This window comes from Chinchilla lanigera, unplaced genomic scaffold (genome assembly GCF_000276665.1).
Source record: "Chinchilla lanigera isolate Chin_1 unplaced genomic scaffold, ChiLan1.0 scaffold00023, whole genome shotgun sequence".
NCBI classification, from domain to species: domain Eukaryota; kingdom Metazoa; phylum Chordata; class Mammalia; order Rodentia; family Chinchillidae; genus Chinchilla; species Chinchilla lanigera.
In genome coordinates this window covers 10339737-10359191 of record NW_004955424.1, presented here as the reverse complement: position 1 = coordinate 10359191, position 19455 = coordinate 10339737, and the positions used below count along the sequence as shown (strand labels likewise).

General features: G+C 41.5%; 1 protein-coding gene across 8 annotated transcripts in view; it reads right to left on the bottom strand.

The window, feature by feature from the left end:
* Positions 1 to 714: 714 nt before the first annotated feature.
* Positions 715 to 19455, bottom strand: part of Eva1a (eva-1 homolog A (C. elegans)) — a 49892-nt gene continuing 31151 nt past the window's right edge. For 7 of the 8 annotated variants that reach the window (XM_005385467.2, XM_005385466.2, XM_005385465.2 and 4 more), the window contains 3 exons: positions 18879 to 19039; positions 5000 to 5089; positions 715 to 2009 (listed from right to left, as the gene is read on the bottom strand). In XM_005385467.2, coding sequence (XP_005385524.1) covers positions 1636 to 2009; positions 5000 to 5089; positions 18879 to 18978 — 564 coding nt within the window. In that variant the 5' untranslated portion in view covers positions 18979 to 19039 and the 3' untranslated portion in view covers positions 715 to 1635. The remainder of the gene's footprint in view (positions 2010 to 4999; positions 5090 to 18878; positions 19040 to 19455) is intronic. The other variant, XM_005385471.2, reaches the window with a different exon arrangement.

Genomic DNA, 19455 nt, shown 5'->3' with positions numbered 1-19455 from the left:
ACAATGGTGGGAATCACAATTTAGAGATACTGACTGAACAAGATTTTGATACTTGTTACTCGCCAAAATGAGGCCACCCACGGAGGCCAGCCTCCAATGGTTTCAGCCATTCCTGTCAACCAGAGATTGTGACTGCTTGGTTCTTAAGGCAGCCAAGAAAAAAACAACAAAACAAACCCTATAACTGAGAGTGAATTACTAAAGAGTACGGAGCCCATTGGAAGAAGTTTTCTGGCCATCATCTTAGGCCTAGTGACAAAATCAATGAGCAGGAGAGAGCCTCCCAATAGGAAGGCATTAGCCCATCCAGATAGGCTGACTAAGGAATCTACCCTACGGCAAGAGAAGAGGGCCAACATCTCGTGGTTCCTGTTTACCCATCTAGAGGATGCTGCTTCCTCTTCAAGTCATTTTTAATATGGCACAGTCTTGGCTCTGTTCCGTGTCTACCAACTTCCTCTCTCCCTGTGGGGCCCACCGTCTTACCTTTAACATTAAGGAAGTCTTCCATTCCTGTCTGTCTAACAATAACTCAACTGTATTGAGATTCGGCATATAACCTACACAAAATGAGAAGCCCATAATCACACAGGAGGATTAAAATCACACTTTTTAATCCCTGAGGGGCCTGGCAAAAGCCTATACCCACCTATGTATCCAGGCTTTCATTTAAGCTAAGTGTAAGCAAGGAGAGAGACAAATAAGCAAACAAAAAACATTTCATGTAGCATTTATTTTTTTATCCCATCTTAATTTTTGCTTTAACTCTCACCTCCCATTATCCATGTGGTTGGAAATCCCATTTTTTTAAAAAACAAAATGTTTAAAATCACGATTATTTGGAATCATAATAAACTTTTCTTCTCTCCAAAGGGGGAAGATATACAACTTTTATTCTTACGCAGCATTTTCAAAAACGCATGTCCATATATTTATATATATATATATTTCATAAACCATTTAAAATAAAAACCCTTCATCCTCTGAGATTATTGACATTTTTTCTAGTCCACTGACACATCTCCCATTGTACAATAATTCCATTCATTTTTATGAATGAGGTGGGGACTATACTAAAAAATAGGATTTTAATCCCTGAGGTGCCAGTTAAAATGGAGAGATTGCCATTGCAACACAAACATTTTTAAAAGTTTAGCCTTAAATAATAAGCATGGATCATGCTATCTAGATCAGAATCAGCTCCATAGCATGGAGTCACTTAGAAAATTGCATCTCCTGGGTCAAGGTCACCCTGACATCTCCAGCTCTCATACTATGAGAATCTTTCCTTTTGTAAAGGATTAGCAATGAAGTCTGCAGAAACTTCTGAGATCCTCAGAAATCGAGAAACCATAGTCCCGTTTCTCAAATCTCCATCCACAGTGTTGGAGACGGGGTTTCAGCACCATTCCAAGACCTGGAAAGGTTGATGAACCAACCTGGTTTTTCTTCTGCTCCACAGATAAAGTCAAAAGGAGAATCAGTTCTGGATAGAAAACTGACGGGTCCTGCTTTTCTCTGCCGCCACAATATTAGCAGAGCTGGGTTCAGCTCCTTGTGCTCACCACCCCTGCCGATTCTCCCCTTTCTAGGCTGCTTCCAAGGGTGCCGGGGGGTGGGGGTCCCCCTGCGCCCCTAGTAATAGCGGTTCAGGCTGCGGGTGCCGGGCACCTCGGGTTGGCCGTTCATCCAGATCTCTCTGATGATGCGTTCCCGCTCCTCCAGCCGCTGGGCGCGCTCCAGCTCTTCCGCCGATGTGAACACATTCTTGTTCAAAGTCCTCTCAAAGCGGCGATGTCTCCGCATCGACCTGTCCGACGTGGTGTCCGAGCTGTCCTCCTCACTGTCGCTGCTGTCACTGCTGTTCTCACCGTCCTGCAGGAACTTCCTACGGGGACCCCGCCTGCAATCCGTGTGGCAAGAGATTCTCATCACCAGAGCAGCCAGGGTCACGACCAGCCCGATGCACACGCCGGAGACAAAGTACAGAGCAGCTCGCTCAGGGTTTTCTGGAGGGGGAAGGAAAAGAAATCGTTTGAAAGATGACAACTTCACCTGCAGACCAAATAGGAAGGACTACTGTTCACACCTCTCACTGGGCCCAAAGCTTTGATGAGTACTAACGCTGCCCTCCTGCGAGACAAATTTCAAAATATCGCTATTGACAAATAATGATATGAGGTTCTTTTACTCTTTCAGTTTTAACTTTAAAACTAGTTTCAAATGAAAAGTTCAAAGACAGAAAAATTGTAATTATCTAGCACCAACCATATGAAAAGCATTTGTGGTTAGGCATCATTTTTCTTTAAGAGTTGTTTAAGAGTCTGAAGACCCTTCACCTGTACAAAACCTGTACAAAAGTTTTTTGTTTGTGAATTTACTCAGAGAGCCCCATGAATCACTGTGACTGGCAGTTTCTGGAATGACCTCATCTCCTGGTGTCTGCAGGGTCAGGCAACCAACATTCCCCTTCTACCTTAAAGGCTGGACCACGGGGCTTACTTCTAAGAAACAGAGGTGGTAAAAGCAAGGGGTGATTCTAAGATGAGGCTGTGTAGGTCTGTGATTTCATCTTGCTCAAGCTCTTAGTTTTTCTTACATGCTAACTCTGACGAAGACAGTGGCCATGAGAGCGGCCATACCGAGAGGCCCAAGTATCAAGATCTAAGAGTGGCCTCCAGTCAACGGCCCTGGAGGACCTGAATGATGCAAATAACCATGTGGATGAGCTTGGAAGTGAATCATCCCTTGGTCTCTGGCCTTGTAGCAGCCTGCTGAGAGACCTTCAACCAGAGAATGTAGCTAAACTGCACTCAAATTTCTGAATCAAAGAAACTGAGAGGTAAATTCATGTTGTGTTTAAGCCACTGTTATGGTTGATACATTGTGTCAACTTGAGGTGTCTAGAGGCTTGGCTAAGTAACTCAGCAGTTCTACTTCCTGGGATGTAAAAGACAAGCCCCTCATGGCTTCTCTGGGATGTTGTTCATTGTGTCAACTTGAGAAGTTTAGAAGGTTAACTATGTGACACAGCAGGGAGCCAGGGTCCTTACTTTGTATTTATGCTGAGCCTGTGCAGGAGAAGGGCATGGAGAGTGTGTGAGTGCTACATGCCCCCTGGGTGGGGGTAGCCTGCTTACAATATAAGGGAGGAAAAATGGCTAGTTCCCCACCCTTTTTGCTCTTGCTGCTTTTGCTGTCTTGTGCCCCCTTGAAGTGTTGCGCTTGTGCCATGCCTTCCTGCCTTGGAGCCTGCTGATTACAGACTGAAACCTCCATAAACTGTGAGCTAAATAACCCTTTCCATTCTTAATTTTGGGCGTTGGGTATTTTGTCTCAGCAGCAAGAAAAAAGTAACCAAGATGGCTACTAAATTCTGGGGTAGTTTGTACATAGCAACACAACTTACACAGCCAATTACACATCTATAGCCAGTGTGGGCACTTAGGAATGAGCTCATCAAGTTAAGTGAAGGAGGAGGAAGAATCTGAGCTCTTCCTTGGGAAAAAAGAATATAATTACTCTCTTGATGAGCAATATGCTTAGGGAGCCCGGTGGTGACCCGTGTAAGACGTACTCAGTAGAATGAGAGGTTTGGGGTGAGCTGTTTTCCCTTCCCAGGAACACGTGAGAACAGACGATATGCCTGACCTGAGTCACAGGGCATGGTCAAGTTAACAGGTTCAAGATGGACATCAGCAAATTAACTTTCCATATTCTATATTCACTTGTAAGTTTTCTAATTTTACATAATATAAGTGGGATCACAGATGATGCACATCTGCTTTTTCAATATAAGAGTATTTCTTAGAAACTTCTCAGAAGTAGTATACATGGCCAATAAATACACGGAAAATTGTTCAACATCTGGCCATTACAGAAATGAAGATTAAAATAACATTGAGACCCTTTGTCCAGAAAGACTAGCTATCATTAAGAAATCAAAAAAGAACAAATGCTGGCAAGATGGTGGGGAAAAAAGAACACTTCTACATTGTTGGTGAGAATGTAAACTAGCATGACCACTGTGGAAATCAGTACGGAGATTCATCAAGGAACTCAAAGTAGAAATTCCATTTGACCCAGCTATTCCCTTTCTAAGTATCTTCCCAAAAGAGTTAGAGACATCATATTACAGCGATACATGCACACCCATGGTCATAGCAGCACAATTCATAATAGCTAAATCTTGGAAGAGGCCTATATGTCCACCAACAGATGAATGCATACAGAAAATGTATTTATATGTGAAGGAGTACTATTTGGCCATAAAGAATGCTAAATTTGAGTAATTTATAGGAAAATGGACACAGGTGCTGTGAAGTAAAATAAATCCCACATACCAGTTTAAATATCACATGGTTTCTCTTATGTGAGAAACCCAAAATATAAGTAAAGAGTAGAATAAAAGAAAACTAATAGGACAAAAGGAGACAGCTCTTTTGTAAAAGGGAATGGGACCAAGAGGTGGAGGGAGAGGAGAAAGAGGAAAAGGAAGGGGATTGAAAAAAAGAATTAAGATTTGTTATGTACAGGTTCCAACTCCCCACAACCAATGTAATGATTACTGGTATGCACTGCAAACATATACTCATAAGAAATAAAAACTGGAAAAAAAAAGACTCAACTAGAAAAAAATATATTAGAGAAATTTCCAGATCTGTGTATTTAGATCAATAGCATTTTTCCATTACTGCATACTGTACACAAGTTTCAAAAAAATTATTGGATAGTACTATTATGGCATATGCCTACCAAAGTTGATTCAGTCATTTGTCTATTGATAGCATATAATCATTTCCTGAACCCCATTATATCATCAGAGCCAAGCTATAAAATAATCCTTTTCTTTCTCCTCTCCTCCTTTCTGCCTTCCCCACTTTCTCGTTCCTTTTTGGTTATTGTCAACGTAATAAAACCCAGGGACAAGAAGCAATATTATAACCTCCCTAAATCACATGGCAATTAGAAAGAACTAAGTAAATAAACACAAATCTACCCATTCTGGAAGTCCAATCCCTTCTCGTTATTTCCTGGTGTTTATATGCTGCGATCAGTGTTAATGTCGGGTGCCATCTATCATCTGAGGCTGTTGGGAGGATAAATGCAGACAATACACATAAACACTCATTTCTGAAAATAATAAAGAGTGGTATTCTCAGGACTCATTCACTTATCCATTGGCATACACCTCTGCCAGGTGCCACGCGGTCACGGGGAAGTCAGTTCCTTTCTTTCTTTGAAGAAATAGACCTGGACAGCCCATGAATTTGGCACCAATCTGCATTAATCTATGATTAGCTCATGCCTGCCTGATTGCAATTAATACACATAAAGTGCATAGCAGCCTGCTGTCTGATGACAGGCTGGAATGGGCCTGAATCTCATCTAGATTTTAGAGCAAATTTAAAATACTCAGGCTTTCTGATAGAAGACATGGGACTTTGGACAAATAAAGCTCTGGATATGGCCTCTCATGATGCAGTTAAATCTAATCTTTTTCTTTTATAAAGTAGAAGGAGAACTCTCTTCCTTATTAGTCAAGTGTCATACTCACTTGTCTCTAGCTGCTGAGACAAAATACCCAACATACCCAAAGTGAAGGTTTATTTAGCTCACAGTTGGTGGAGGTTTCCATCCATAATCAGCTAGCTCCAAGGCAGGGTGGCATGGCTGACAGGCATCACAGAAGAGAAACAGTTCATGGTGGGCAGAAGACAGCAAAAGCATTCAAATAAGGAATGACTACCACCCTTTCTAACCCTTATATTTGATCCAGGCACTTAGGGCAGGTAACACTCACACCCTTAATCCTCGTGCACTTGAGCCTAGCATTGCACCATGAATCAATCCCAGTGTCACACACTCTAGATCCAGCCACCTCTGAAAAAGCCCCGCATGTATGACTGCATGAGGCTTTGGGGGACATTTAGACACAAGCCATGACATCAGATAACTTAAGGCCAATTCCAACCGCAATGAACCTCCTGGTCGGATAGGAAAAACAGGCACAAGACAAACACAGTCAGACCCAAGTGCATTTGAGTGAAATAACAGGTGTGTGAAACCATGCAGGCACCACGGGGAAAGCTCTGAGAGCACAGGACTGCTCAGAAGCTAGGGAAGGGAAACCAAAGGAAGAATGAAAGGGTTGCTCCCGGGTGGGCTTTATTAAGCTCTAGCTTCAGTGATCATTTAAAAGTAAAACTCACTCACATGAAACAAAATGGATCTGCTGGAAAAATGGGTTCTGCTGTTCAACAAGACAGTACCTCTCCCAAGGACCATGTCTTGGCCTGTCTGCTTTATCCATAGTTCTCTAGGAGCTCTTCTGCTCTAAAATAGGCTCGACTCTGCTGCAGAAGTCCATGTCTAATTGCTAACAGAATTAATTTTCTGCCACCAACTACAGGAATAAGGTCATTGTACTTGGGGTGACGGTCAGGGTCCTCCCTCTGTCCACATGCATCATCCTTTTCGGCCACTGACTCTGTCTAAATCTGTAAATCTGGAAAGGCGTTAGTGACACTTCACTGTGCTGTTCTTTTCCCCACACAAGCAGTCTTCACAGTGGAAATACATGGCTAGGAGCAAAAAGGTACACATGGTTTTAAAGGAATCAACTTCCAGATCATCAGTGGGCATCTTCGTTGTTCTTTCTGATATTGGACCTCAGGAGTCACTGTGGTTGAGGACATGCTCCCCTGCCTCACACCCCAGCTGTGGCCCTTCCCTTGTCCCACCTGTCCAGCAGTTCCTGTCCCGCAGTCCACAAAAGGCTGGCTCCCTCCTACATCCTGAACCCTACCTAAGTGTTCTGCCTCTGGGTGCAAAACTGGTCATGAAACAAAATAACTCAAAATATTAATGTCAATGTTAGAAGGCAAATTTTGCCTCTAATAACTGGGCAATATATTCTTTTCCTACTTTTTCTAATACTTGGTTTCCAGCAAAACAGAAGAGACCTAATCACATTGCTGCCTGTTGATCATTAAAAATAATTTTGGATGACAAATCACTCCGATTTCTGGCACAGAACATACATTTAACTCAAAGACTTGAGTGACCTCATGATAACAATGCTCCTTTTGTTTCTGCCTATGTATTTATGTGAACAAACTTAATGAACTACATCTATGAAAACTGAAAGCTAGCAAGAGAATTTTCAGTGAATCCTACCTCATTCTTACAAAAAGTCGTATTTACCCACTAATGCATAAACTAAGCTGGGGGGGGTCATCCATCTGTTTGAGAGATATTATTTCCTATACATTTTAGTATTTTATGTTTAAAAACACCCTGTACCTTGCAACCTCATGTAGAATATATCTTAAACTGAACACATCTTCTTTTACCCCAGTCTGTTTGGTTTTCCCCTTCTGCTCCACTCTTCCCTTTTTACTTTTCCCTCTCTCTTTCCTTCTCTTTCAACAGTTCCTTTTCTGTCTGAGGCAAGGGTCAACCTGCCAATCTAAGCCCTCGGCCCAGGGTCGTCTTTGCTCCATCTCCTTAATTAATTAATCACATCATTCTTCTTTACCTTCTGCTCAATTCTCACTGCTATTTCCTCATACTTGGACAATCTCGGCAGCTGAGGAGCTTGACAATTGGATTCCAGGTTCTTCCACACACCCCTCCCTGGATTTTCCACATGGCTGTCAGAGCAACATTTTAAATTGTGACTTCTATTATTGGACAGATTCTTTTTTTTTTTTAAGAGGAATTTCAAGGCCCTCAAAAATCTGGTTCTGATCTCCCTCTTTAATCATATCCCAAACTCCATCATAAAAGCCTTTACTCCAGACAAGCTAAAAGCCTCATTATCCATTCTCAATTCACAAATATTTCCTCTTCATGTTTGTACCTGAATCTTTTGCTGGAACTGCCAGCAAAGCCTCTGGAATCCTTCCAGTGGATAATTAACCTTCGATAAAACTGAGCCATCCTCTCTTAGGTTAACATAATGCTGCTTAAAGTGACATGTGCTGAACTTCACAAACATTTAATTTTCCCTTTTGACAGTATGAGACATTCTAAACAAATTTTCCTAGACTTCTACTAAGGACCACTTCATCATGCATACTAAAACAAAATCTCTACAGAAAGTTATTGTGGAATTTCTTTAGGGAGGAAAAGAATTACTTAAGATTATCCTGAATGTGCTTTGATTTAGGAGGTATGTTTTTGAGTATACAAACTAGAGATAAGTTGGTGTTGCTCAGTAGACCCTAGGACCCACCCAACACCAAATAATTGGATCACACTGGGACTGGGCAGGTTTTGCCTCCTTTGTCATACTAAAGAAGTTGGTCCAATTATAATGAACCTACAACTTTTCTAAGTTAGAAGGAAATGCACCCAAGATAGGGATAGGCCCACTTCTGATACAACACCCTTGGAGGAGACACACCAACAGGAAGCTGGACATGGACAGCAGAAGGGATGCTCTAAGAGGAGGCATGGAACTCAGCAGGCAGAGACACTGTGACTGGCATTTCATGGACATTTCCTGTGGATGATCCAATTCTTGTACTTTAGCTCTCCTACCATGACTTCGGAGACACCGTATTTTGTCTGCCATGGGTCCCTAAACTCAAGGAATAAAATTCCCCAGCCAAGAGTTAATCTACTTGGATCCTACAGTGGGAGAAAGAGGATCAAAGTGGTCAGTTGCACTATAATGTCCAGCTTACCCAATAAACCAACCTCTTTTATAAAAGCTTCGCATTAGAAGAACTTCATTTAACCAATCCACATTGATAGGTTGGAAATAAGCTTGGGATAGGCTGCCTTTTAAGACTTATTGAGAGTTCAAGTGTCCACTAAGGCATTAAACAAGGCCTTGTTTCTGCTGGAGCTTGAGTCTGGAGTGCCATAATATATCTGGAGTTCCATAATATATCTGGAGTGCCATAAGAAATACCCATTTCGGGGCTGGGGATTTAGCTCAGCGGCAAAAGCGCCTGCCTGGCAAGCGCAAGGTTGTGAGTTCGGTTCCCGGTACCAGAGAAAAACAAAAAAAACCAAACAAACAAAAAAGAAATATCCATTTCTTAGACATTTGATTACTTTCCCTACAAATATGTTTGGACCATGATGGTTTTCAGCATTATCCCATCTTTATTCCAATGAAGTAAAAATTAAAGAAAACCTATAAATGAACAGACAGTACAGAAAAGTTTGGGCAACTCCTTCACTTACTGTTATGGCTGTGTCTAGATGTTCCCCGCAAAGCCTCATGCAATCATAGGAGGGGCTTTTTCAAAGGTGACTGGAAACTAGAGTGTGTGATGCTGAGATTAAGGGTGTGTGATCATTAAATCAGTCTACTGATTAGTGTGGCCCCACCCTAATCCCAGTAGCCCAGATAGAATATAAAAGGGGCAGAAAGAAACTGCTAAGGTGCTTTGCCTGTTTTACCTTTTGCCCACCATAAACTGTTTCTCCTCTGTAGTACCCCCCTGCTATGAACCAAAACCTCTGCAAACTGTGAGCTAAATAAACCTTTTCTACTTTTAACTTGGGGAGTCCAGTATTTTGTCTCAACAAAAAGAAAAGTAATTAATTCCACAAGTGGAATCTCTTCATGCCTACTTTCCTTAACGTGGGGACCTAAGAGTGTAGATAGATAGATAGATAGATAGATAAATAGATAGATAGATAGGGCTTTTATTTATTGAATCATTGCCCAGATTTGAGATAATACTCTGTACTAGTCAAATATCTTTAACCATTATCACAATTCAGGAGAGGAAGTAAATATTGTTATTCTTGTTGAAACGATGAGGCTGGGATGAGACATGTCCATGATTTCACAAAGATGGAAAACTATATTTGACACTAAAGGTAGTAAAACAAACTATCCTGATGTTTCCAACCCAGCATCAGCTCACTTATTACATAGGCCTAACTGTGACAATAGCTTCTGAACTGTGCTTTGCAAACTGTTGTTCTCATCCCAGTTTAACCAGTTTACCCCATCTTGGCTCTCAGATCAGACCATTTCCTCTTTTACCTAGCCATCCAAGACATAATTTCAGAGAAGTCTAGTAAGAACCAGATAGGGCAAGGGAGTTTATTGTGTTTTACTGGATCCCAAGCTGGAGCTTCATGGCAGATTTTTATAGCTAATCACCTTTATATCAAGGTTCTTTATCATTTTTCTGCAGAAATCAGAACTGGAGCTCCACAGTGGTTGTTTTTTCTCTCCTCTAATACTTTCTGCTCCAGGTCACTTCCTTTTGGCCAATGATCCCCCCGCCTCTTGTCTTGCCCAGATCCAGACAGCTGTTAATTACCCAGGAAGCAGAGTGGGAGGGCTATTGTCGTTTGTTTTTCCTTAATAAATAAAAATAAATGTATTGCTATATCTTGTTTCCTGCAGGGTCATTGTTTTCATGAGCAGGAAGAAGTCCTATGTGGAGCTTGTGGAGCTAATTTCATTTGCACCCCTGGAGGTCAGATTATACCCAGTAGGCTAATTCAGGAGATGGTAGCACCAACCAGCCCAGCCCAGGTCAGCAGATCACCAGGCAAAGCTAAACATTTTCCCTTCCTGGGCTTTCTTTTGCCCCCAAAGTTTCCAATCCACTGAGTGGAAGAGATAAAGTTTGTAAATGGGCTTTAAAGACAATGGTAGGGCTTGGGCAGAATTAGCGTGCTCAGCGTAAGCCTTCTCTGATTCATAAGGCTTAATGCCCACCACACAGGAATAGGAAAACTCCCCCAAAACACTCCTATCCTCTCTGAAATGCTGGAGGAAGCATCCCTCCTTCTTCCATCCTGACTTGTTCTTCCTCAGGAAGAACTGGAGAATGTCCATTCTCACCAGGCCAGCTCTACTCCTTGATTTCACTCCTTTCATCTCCTCTCCACTTCCTAAGAAATAAGCACTGCACAAGGAACCTTCCATTTCCCTAGTCCTCATCTTGCTCCACTCACTCACCTTTTCCCCCTGCACTGGGAAGTTCCTGTAGTTTTATAGCTCTCCTGTGCTGTGGTTTATATGAATGTTCGCCAAAGGCTCCAGCCCGTAGTCCTTTTGGGAAGTGGTGGAACCTTTAAGAGGCGGAGCTTAGTAGAAGGAAGTTAGGTCAGTGAGCACATGCCCTTGAAGGGGATGTTGGACACTCAGGTCCTGCTTCTCTCTTTTGCTTCCAGGCTACAATGAAGTGAATGGGCCTTTGCCATGTGCTCCAGCCATTTTGTACTGTGCTGCCGTAAGTCCAAAACAGGGACAAGCAATCCTAACCTGAAACCTTTGAAACTGTGAGCCAAAATCAACCTATCTGCTCTCTAAATTTATTATGTCAAGTATTTTGCCACAGTAATGGAAAGCTCACTAACACACTCTGGGACTCCAGGGAGCTAGGAAGGAATATTTTCTGTTTAATGCTACTTTCTTTTTTGCTTGTTTGTTGTTTATTGCCTTACAGTGGCTTCTCAAAAAGAAATCTCTATGTCAAACAGGATACACGTAACTCTTAACACTCATTGCCAGGTGGTCTTTCAAAAGCCGTACATTGGTGTTTTTTCCATTGGCCATGTATGAGAGTTCCACTTTCACCTCATTCTCTTTCACCAAACTGTTTCTAGCAGAAAATATTCTAACCATGAAAATCTTTTCACAAATTGTAGTTTAGTAAAAGCTTGCTTTAGTCTACAAATCTTACTGTGACTCTGTAATGCCTTGGGCAATGCTTAGGGGCTACGGACACAAAGGTCCTCAGTGTCCACCGGATTTACAGTATAAAAGGGAAACAAAAAACAGAAACTACATTATTTTCTCGAATGTCCTAGCAGCATCTATTAAGTTATGGAAGGCTATGTCCCCTCACTGCTGAGATAACATTGACTTCATATCAAGCTCAAAGGAGAAGTGATTGAAATTCTAGCCAACTACTACATACCAGTAGTCAGTAAGGGTTGTAATACTTGCAGTTACATATTTAAGGAATATTGGTTAAATGAAGGTATATGTATTTAAATGGTCACCCCAAACTTCTGCATTGAAAAAACTACTGTAAGCAAAATTTGAAGACAAATAAAAAATATTTGTACTAAGTAATAGCTACAAAGGGCCAAAATATAAAGAGCACTCAGGAAGAATATTGAGAAAAAGACTGATAACCAAGAAAATAAATGGATAAAGAGATGAACAGTTCAGAAAAAGAAACAAAATAAGCTTTTCAACATGTGAAAATATACTCACCTAAAACAGGCATTTTTACACCATGGTTCACAAGCCAAATCTGGCCAGTTTCCTCTATCCATAAAAACGTTTTATGGAAACACAGCCATGTCCTACATACTGCCTATGTCTGCTTTTGTGATAAAACACTGAGTTGAATTGTTATAGCAGAGACTGGCCCACAAACCTGAAAATATTTATTCTCCAGACTTTTATAGAAAAAGTTTGCTGACTCTTGACCAACAGAAACATAAATTAAATCACAGTGCGATATTGTTTTTTTATCTGTCACATTGTCAAAACTCCAAAAGTTTCAAAGTACAGTTGTAGGGGCTTCTTATACATCTCTTAAGAGTAAATTGGTAAAACTTTTCAAATGGTAATTTGGCAATGATTATCTTAATACTTCCATTTACTTTAATGCGGCAATTCTGCTTTTGAGAATTTATACTGCAAAAGTACTTGACCTCATGTATATCACAGTTACTTACTGCAGCTGTGTATGTTGCTCTGTTTTAGCAAATTTGAACCACTGCCTATCAGCAGGGGGCTGGTTAAACTATGGATGGTCCATTTGTATGAGGGAACAATATGTTGTTGTCGAGAAGATCAGAGGTCTCTGTATACTCATCTTTCTCTATGATACACTGTCCAGTGAAAAAAGCAACCTAAGAAAACAGCGTTTAGTATGCTACCTCTGTATAGAATAGGGTAGAAGGTGACAGCTCATATTTCTATGTCAGTGTAAAGAACTCTGAAAAGATTTATTGAATCCTGGTAATAGCTCAAAATTAGGAAGTAGATAGAGGGGGATAGCTCTGGGATTAGGCTACTTGCTCTATGTCCTTTTATATTATTTGGTTATTGAACCATGTTCATTTCCTCATTTACTGGAGCATGTGATAGCTTGCAGGCACGATCCTACATGTTGAGAATACAGCTGGCTACCAAAGAAACAAAAACTTCTCTGTTTTTGAGAGTTTGCTTATACTCTAGTAGGAGAAACAGATAATAAACAAATGAAATATATACTATATTAGATAGAATGATAAGAAGAAGAAGATAGGAGAAATAAGAAGGTAGATGTTAAGTAGGAAATGTGTCTCGGTTGGTGGAAGTAGAAAAACCAACGCAAAACTCACTGAAAGTGATTTTTTAAAAGAAAAACCTAAAAGAAACAAAAGGGTGAACCAGGCAAGCATCTTAAATATTCAAATTATTAAATTAAAATGAATAATTGTTCCATTTACCCTTTCTAACAGCTCTATTAAAAGTTATTTTTTTGTGTGTGTATCTTTTTTTTGGTCTTTTTGAGACAGGGTCTCACTATGCAGTTCAAACTGGCCTTGAGCTCACTTTGTAGCCTAGGCTGGTCTCGAACTCGCAATGATCCTCCTGCCTCAGCCTCCCGAGTGCTGGGATTACAGGTGTGCACCACCACGCCCGGCTTATTAGAAGTTATTAATAAGACAATTATTATTCCTAAGATTACTGTCCTCATTATAAAGCATTATATTTTAGTTTCAATGGGTTGCTTACAAATAGTTAAAATATGAAACATTTATTCCTGCAATCCAAAGGTTGACACAGAAGCATGCAAAACACATATGGGAAGAATATGGGTGAGTGAGATAAATCCTATCTGTTTAGGCCACTGAAGCTGAGGTTTTGGTATTACTTGTGGCTGAAAAGTAATCTTGGCAGTGAAGCCATATAAAAGTGCTTGGATTTTATCCCAGAGATAATGCAGACCCACTGAGGGATTCTGAAAAGTGGAAAGGATTGCATCACCACACCTGCAGTGTGGAAAGATCATTTTACTAAAAAATACAGACTATAAAGCAAGACTGGAGTCAGGAAGACCATGCGTGCCATTAGGAGAAGCAGGCAAACACATTTAGGATTTGAATCAAGTCCGTGGTGGTGGGAACGAAAAGGAAATGCAACTGAGGACACACAGGGGAAGCAGACCGGCATCTACCCATGGGATACAGGCTGGGAAGAAGATGCATCAAAGGTTAAAAAGCATCTTTCTGGATTATGTGATGCTCCAGAAAGAGCACATTTAAAGAGGACAATAATCCCTTCTAGAACAGGTTGAATTTGGAATCCAGTACTACAGCCAAATAGCTATTTTCAGGATACTTAGATACACAGATCAGGGAGTGAGAAAGTACACAGGAGTGGTAATTGTCTCACGTATGATTTAAGTGAAAATTAGCAATCTAATAAAATAGTATTTGTTATTACAAAATAACAGATAAGTTATAAAATATTTAAAGTATAGTTAAGCAAAAGGAAATAAAAAATACACAGATTCAAACCCATATAATCCTAGTACTCAGATAAAAATTGCAATGAAATACAGTTACTTTATATATGAATATACACAAACAATGGAATTATACTGCATACGCTCTGCAGTAACTGGCTTTATGCATTTAATATCACATCATAATCATCTTTCTATTTCAATTAATATTTACTTTTTATTTTTCATTATATAAATAATTCTGAGGTGAATTGTTCTCATAGCAGTATTTGTCCTTTGATCTCTAATTATTTTCTTTTTTTTTTTTTTGCCTTTTTGAGACAGGGTCTCGCTATGCAGTTCAGGCTGGCCTTGAGCGCACTTTGTAGCCCAGGCTGGTCTCAGACTCGCAGTGATCCTCCCTGTCTCAGCCTCCTGAGAGCTGGGATTACAGGTGTGCGCCACCACGCCCGGCTTCTAATTATTTTCTTAGAAGAAATTCTTAGCAGTGTAGCCACTCACTAAATAAATGACATACTTTTTGTCTGTTTTTACTTTTATTAGTACACGTTTGCATTATGTAACAATCACATTCCTCGTGGGGAGCTGGTACATGTACATAGCACAACTCAGTCCTTTGAAGGCTTTTGATAGATATTGCCAAACCACTCTCCACAATGATTACAGCAATTTACAATACAATCAGCACTGTGTGCAAATACTCAAAGCTCCACACCTCCTCCCAACTGAAGTTACCCAGATACTTAACTGCTCAGAGCTTTAAGAATTTTATAAAATAAAAATGCAAATTGCACTGCTGTTTCCATTTTACACTTATTTGCTAGTATTTCAACTATTTATGTTTCATTGGCAATGTGTACTTTTCCTTTTGCAAACTGCTCATTCTTACCCTCTGTCACCTTTTCCTTTGGGACACTTGCTGATTTGTAAGAGCTCTTTCTATGTTATAAACACTAACAGTCATCAATGTTGCAATTTTTTCTTAAAAATAAAAAAAAGTTTGTCATCTGTGGATTATTTTTAGTGAGCACTTTGCTAAGTAGGTTTTTTTTTTTTTTACATTATGGGAATAGTCAAGGTTTGAAATGGCTGTAATGAAGAATAAGAACAAGATGTAACCAAAGGCAAACAGGGAAACAAAGCATGAGATGAGACCACGATTTCTATCGGCTTCAGTCTGCAAAGGGCAGCAACACTTGGTAACTCGGTCACAGAAGAAGAAATGGTCACTACTCTCTGGTCACCACATTATCAACCCTGTCTGGAGACTCAGAAGACAAAACCAGCCTGTGTCAAAGTTACATCTAACCGGAACCTCAGTCCCTTCCTTTTTATACAACGTCCAAATGCATCAGGAAAAACAAAACAAAAGCAAACTATAAAAAATGTAAAAACTCACTCAGGGAGCAGTTTAGTCATTCAAAACATGGAGCACTTCCATGTTTTGTTAAGTGATTTCTTTCCTATGAATGGTGCCTGGTCTCATCTTGAAGAGAAAATCAACCATCGTCCTGAAGGGTCGGGCTATGATCCAAGGACGGTGCAAACATCAGACTCTCCTGGACTCCGTGTTTTCTTTCTCCCCTCTCCCAAACACCTCATACAGCCCCCACACACAGAATACACATATGTATGCGTACACACACACATATACCTACAGACTACGTAAGATTCACTCAGGATTTCATCTATTGACTTAATCAGAAGCTGGAGAGAGGAACAGGTGGATGTATGCATTAGTAACTTTGTTTATATACAGTAATTATATACAGTATATATAATTATAAGAGAGAATTTATTAAACACATTTACTATTACACAAGCAGAGTCTCAATTACCATATGTACCTGGGGAATGGGGGAACCCAGTAGATAGATGCTCAGTGCAAGAATCTGGAACCTCAGAACACGAGGGACAGAGCGACCAATGACGATGCAGCCCTGGTGGAAAGCTAATAGCCTAGAAGCCCCCTAGGGAGCTGCTGGTGAAGGTCTATATTCGAAGGCTGAAGAATCTGGAGCCTGATGTCCATGGCAATGGCAGCAGTGAGAAAAGCTCTGGCTCAAGGAGGGCGCAGTGTGCCTCTCCTTCCACCTTTCTTTTCCCCCCGCTGGGCCCTGTGTCTACTGGATGGTGCCACCCACGGTGAGGGCAGCTCTCCCCCCATTTAGTTCACTGGCCCACATGCCAGTTGTCTAAGAGCATACCCGGAAGTGTGCTTTTATCAGTTTTCTAGGCATCTCTCAATCCAGTCAAGTTGACACTCAAGATCAACCAGCAGATAACTGATGCACTGGTGGGGAGGACACCAGGAGCGACTAGAGGCCTCTGACTAACAGAAGGCCAGATACCTCAGGACGAGAACACAAGGGAGCTAACAGACACAGATATTTTCCACAGTTTTGTCCTATCAGACTTTCCATCATTGCTCCCAGGCCATTTGTATTTTCTTCTTTAAAAACAGTGATTATTTGCATCTTTTATGTTTACTTTCATATTTTAGAATTTCTTTATTCATTTTCTTTATATTTAAGGAGCTCTCGTTCCCCATGTCAGAATCAACTATCAGTCAGGTCTACTTACTGACTAAAATCTTACTTCAGCCACTCTTAATTTCCACTTCCTTGTCCTGTCCTTTCCTCTTAGCCCATACCTACTTCAAGCAAGCATTGCTTCCTGCATCCCACACAGTTCTTAATTCCAGAGTATGAGGTGGAGAGAAGGAAGGTTGGAGGGGACCGTAAAATAGGGCGCTATACACTTTCAAACTGGACAAGATCACAAGATAATGAACACCAGGCCATTTAGCGAGTTGCCACATTCAGTGGTCACAATTCAGGGTCATGGTGCTGCCCTAAGTGGAAAACTGCCAGGTACTTCCTGTGCAGAATAGAGCTCCAAAGTCCAGTACTCTGTTTGGTGTTACCAGAGACATTCTCTTTTTCTGAGACAGGGTCTTGCTATGTACTTCAGGCTGGCCTTCAACTCGCTTTGTAGGCCAAGCTGGCCTTGAATTGACATTTTCTTCCAAGAGTTGAACTTCAGGTATCCTTAGGAACCTTGGAAGCTGCAGACCCTCTCTGTCCTCTACTTGTTTTTGCAGTGAGTTCACTATAGAGCAGCACCATCAAATCACTTATGAAAACATGGAGCCAGAATTTCAAATATCTCTATTCCTGCTTGTGGGTCCTTCCTCTCCAATAGAGCCTCGCCAAAAGAGCAAAAATGAACCGCATCGGTGATGTGTGTGTGGGTGCCCAAGGAAGGAGGCATCAGGTAGTGGATTTCTTTTAGTGGGTGAAGAGCTGGCCAGTGGCCTGTGCTCTACTGAGTGAAAAAGGCAGAATGCTGGGTGAGGAACATGGGAACTGCACTTTGCATTTTTGCCAGCTACAAAGGGAGCAGCTGGTTAAGCCCTGAGGGGGTCCCCTTTCTACAATGAGGCTGCAGGCATCCAAGATCTCTCACAAAGAGGAGCCAGAGCTTCCTTTCTCTGAGCGTTGGCTCAGATTTGCCATTGTGTTGATAAAAATGTAGGATTTTTTTTTTAACATTTGACCTCTTAGGTCACCCACACATGAACCCTGTCTAAGGAATCAGAAAGTAAAAGCAGCCCTCTTTGCCTGAAGAAAATCTAATCAGAACTCAGTGGCTTCCTCTACATATGATAGAAACATCAGGTAAAACATAGGACAGAACATCAGGTAAAACATATGTCCTCTCCATATGACGGAAACATCAGGTAAAACAAACAAAAGCAAACTACCGAAAGAATGAAAAGCTCAATAAAGCATTCGAGAAGCAGTTTGGTCATTCAAACCATGAAGCATTTGTATATATTTTCAAATGGCTCTTTTTCTGGAGCATCTGACTCCAGAAATGATCTCGCGGAGAAAGTCAGCCAACTTCCTAAAGAGAACAACGTGGAACCAGGCAAGGAGCAAACATCAGACTCTCTCAGATGGGCATGCTTTTTGTCTCTCTCCCAAACACCTCACAGAGCCCCTGAACACAGAATACACACGTATATCACACACATACACTCATTCTCTCTCTCTCTCGCAACCTATGTAGGGTGAGAACAGAGCAGAAGTAGCCAGGGTGAGGTTCTCCATCAGTTCTTCCACCGCCCTCAGAATAAATGCATAATGACAGAAGCTAAGAGTAGCCCCAGGTTACTTTACTCACTCACTGGTGCTAGAAGAAAACTAAACATTTCCAGCAAGAAAAAGTTCCCGGGACCCTTTATTTACAAAATAAGAGAATGACAGTCTTAACTTCTTAGCAGAAGACCTTTCACCCCAAAGCTCAGCAGAGCAGAACCCATGGTTTGACTACCGAGTGTTTCTCTCCTAGGACAAGACCACCAAAGTCCCCCTCGGCCTCAGCCCTGACCCAACCTAACCCAGCACCTACTGGAGACAAAGGAATAAGTTGCTAGGATGCTGCTGAGGAAATTCATCTCCGTGTGCTCCGCGGTCACCGGCTCTGTGGTGGGGCTGAAGGGCAGCCTCATGTGGCATCCAGACGCGGCCTCCTGCAGACACTCAGCTGTACCGACGTGGCACTTTCTCCTCCTGTTCGGAAACAAAGTAAGTGATGAGACACATTCTGCTCTCTTGAGGCTACGGAGGTTCAAGAACAAACAGCCATGAAGTGTTCTATTCCTGAGCCCTACCCCCAGTCTCCTAAGCATTCGCCTCCTTCCTCAGTCAGGGAGCCACAAAGATCTGGGGTCTCGTAGTCTTTCTTCCAGGGAGCTTGTTTTCAAGGAAGCAGCAATTCCTTACACCTACTTTGCCTGTCCTTTCTCCTTTCTTTCCCCTCTCTCCTTCCAACTTCACATTTTCACACTCCCCCTCACCTTCCCTGGTACTCTTTCCTTGCATTTTTTTTTTTTTTTTTTTTTTTTTTGGGACCGGGAACCGAACTCCCAACCTGGCGCTTGCCAGGCTGGCTCTTTGCCGCTGAGCTAAATTCCCAGCCCCTCTTT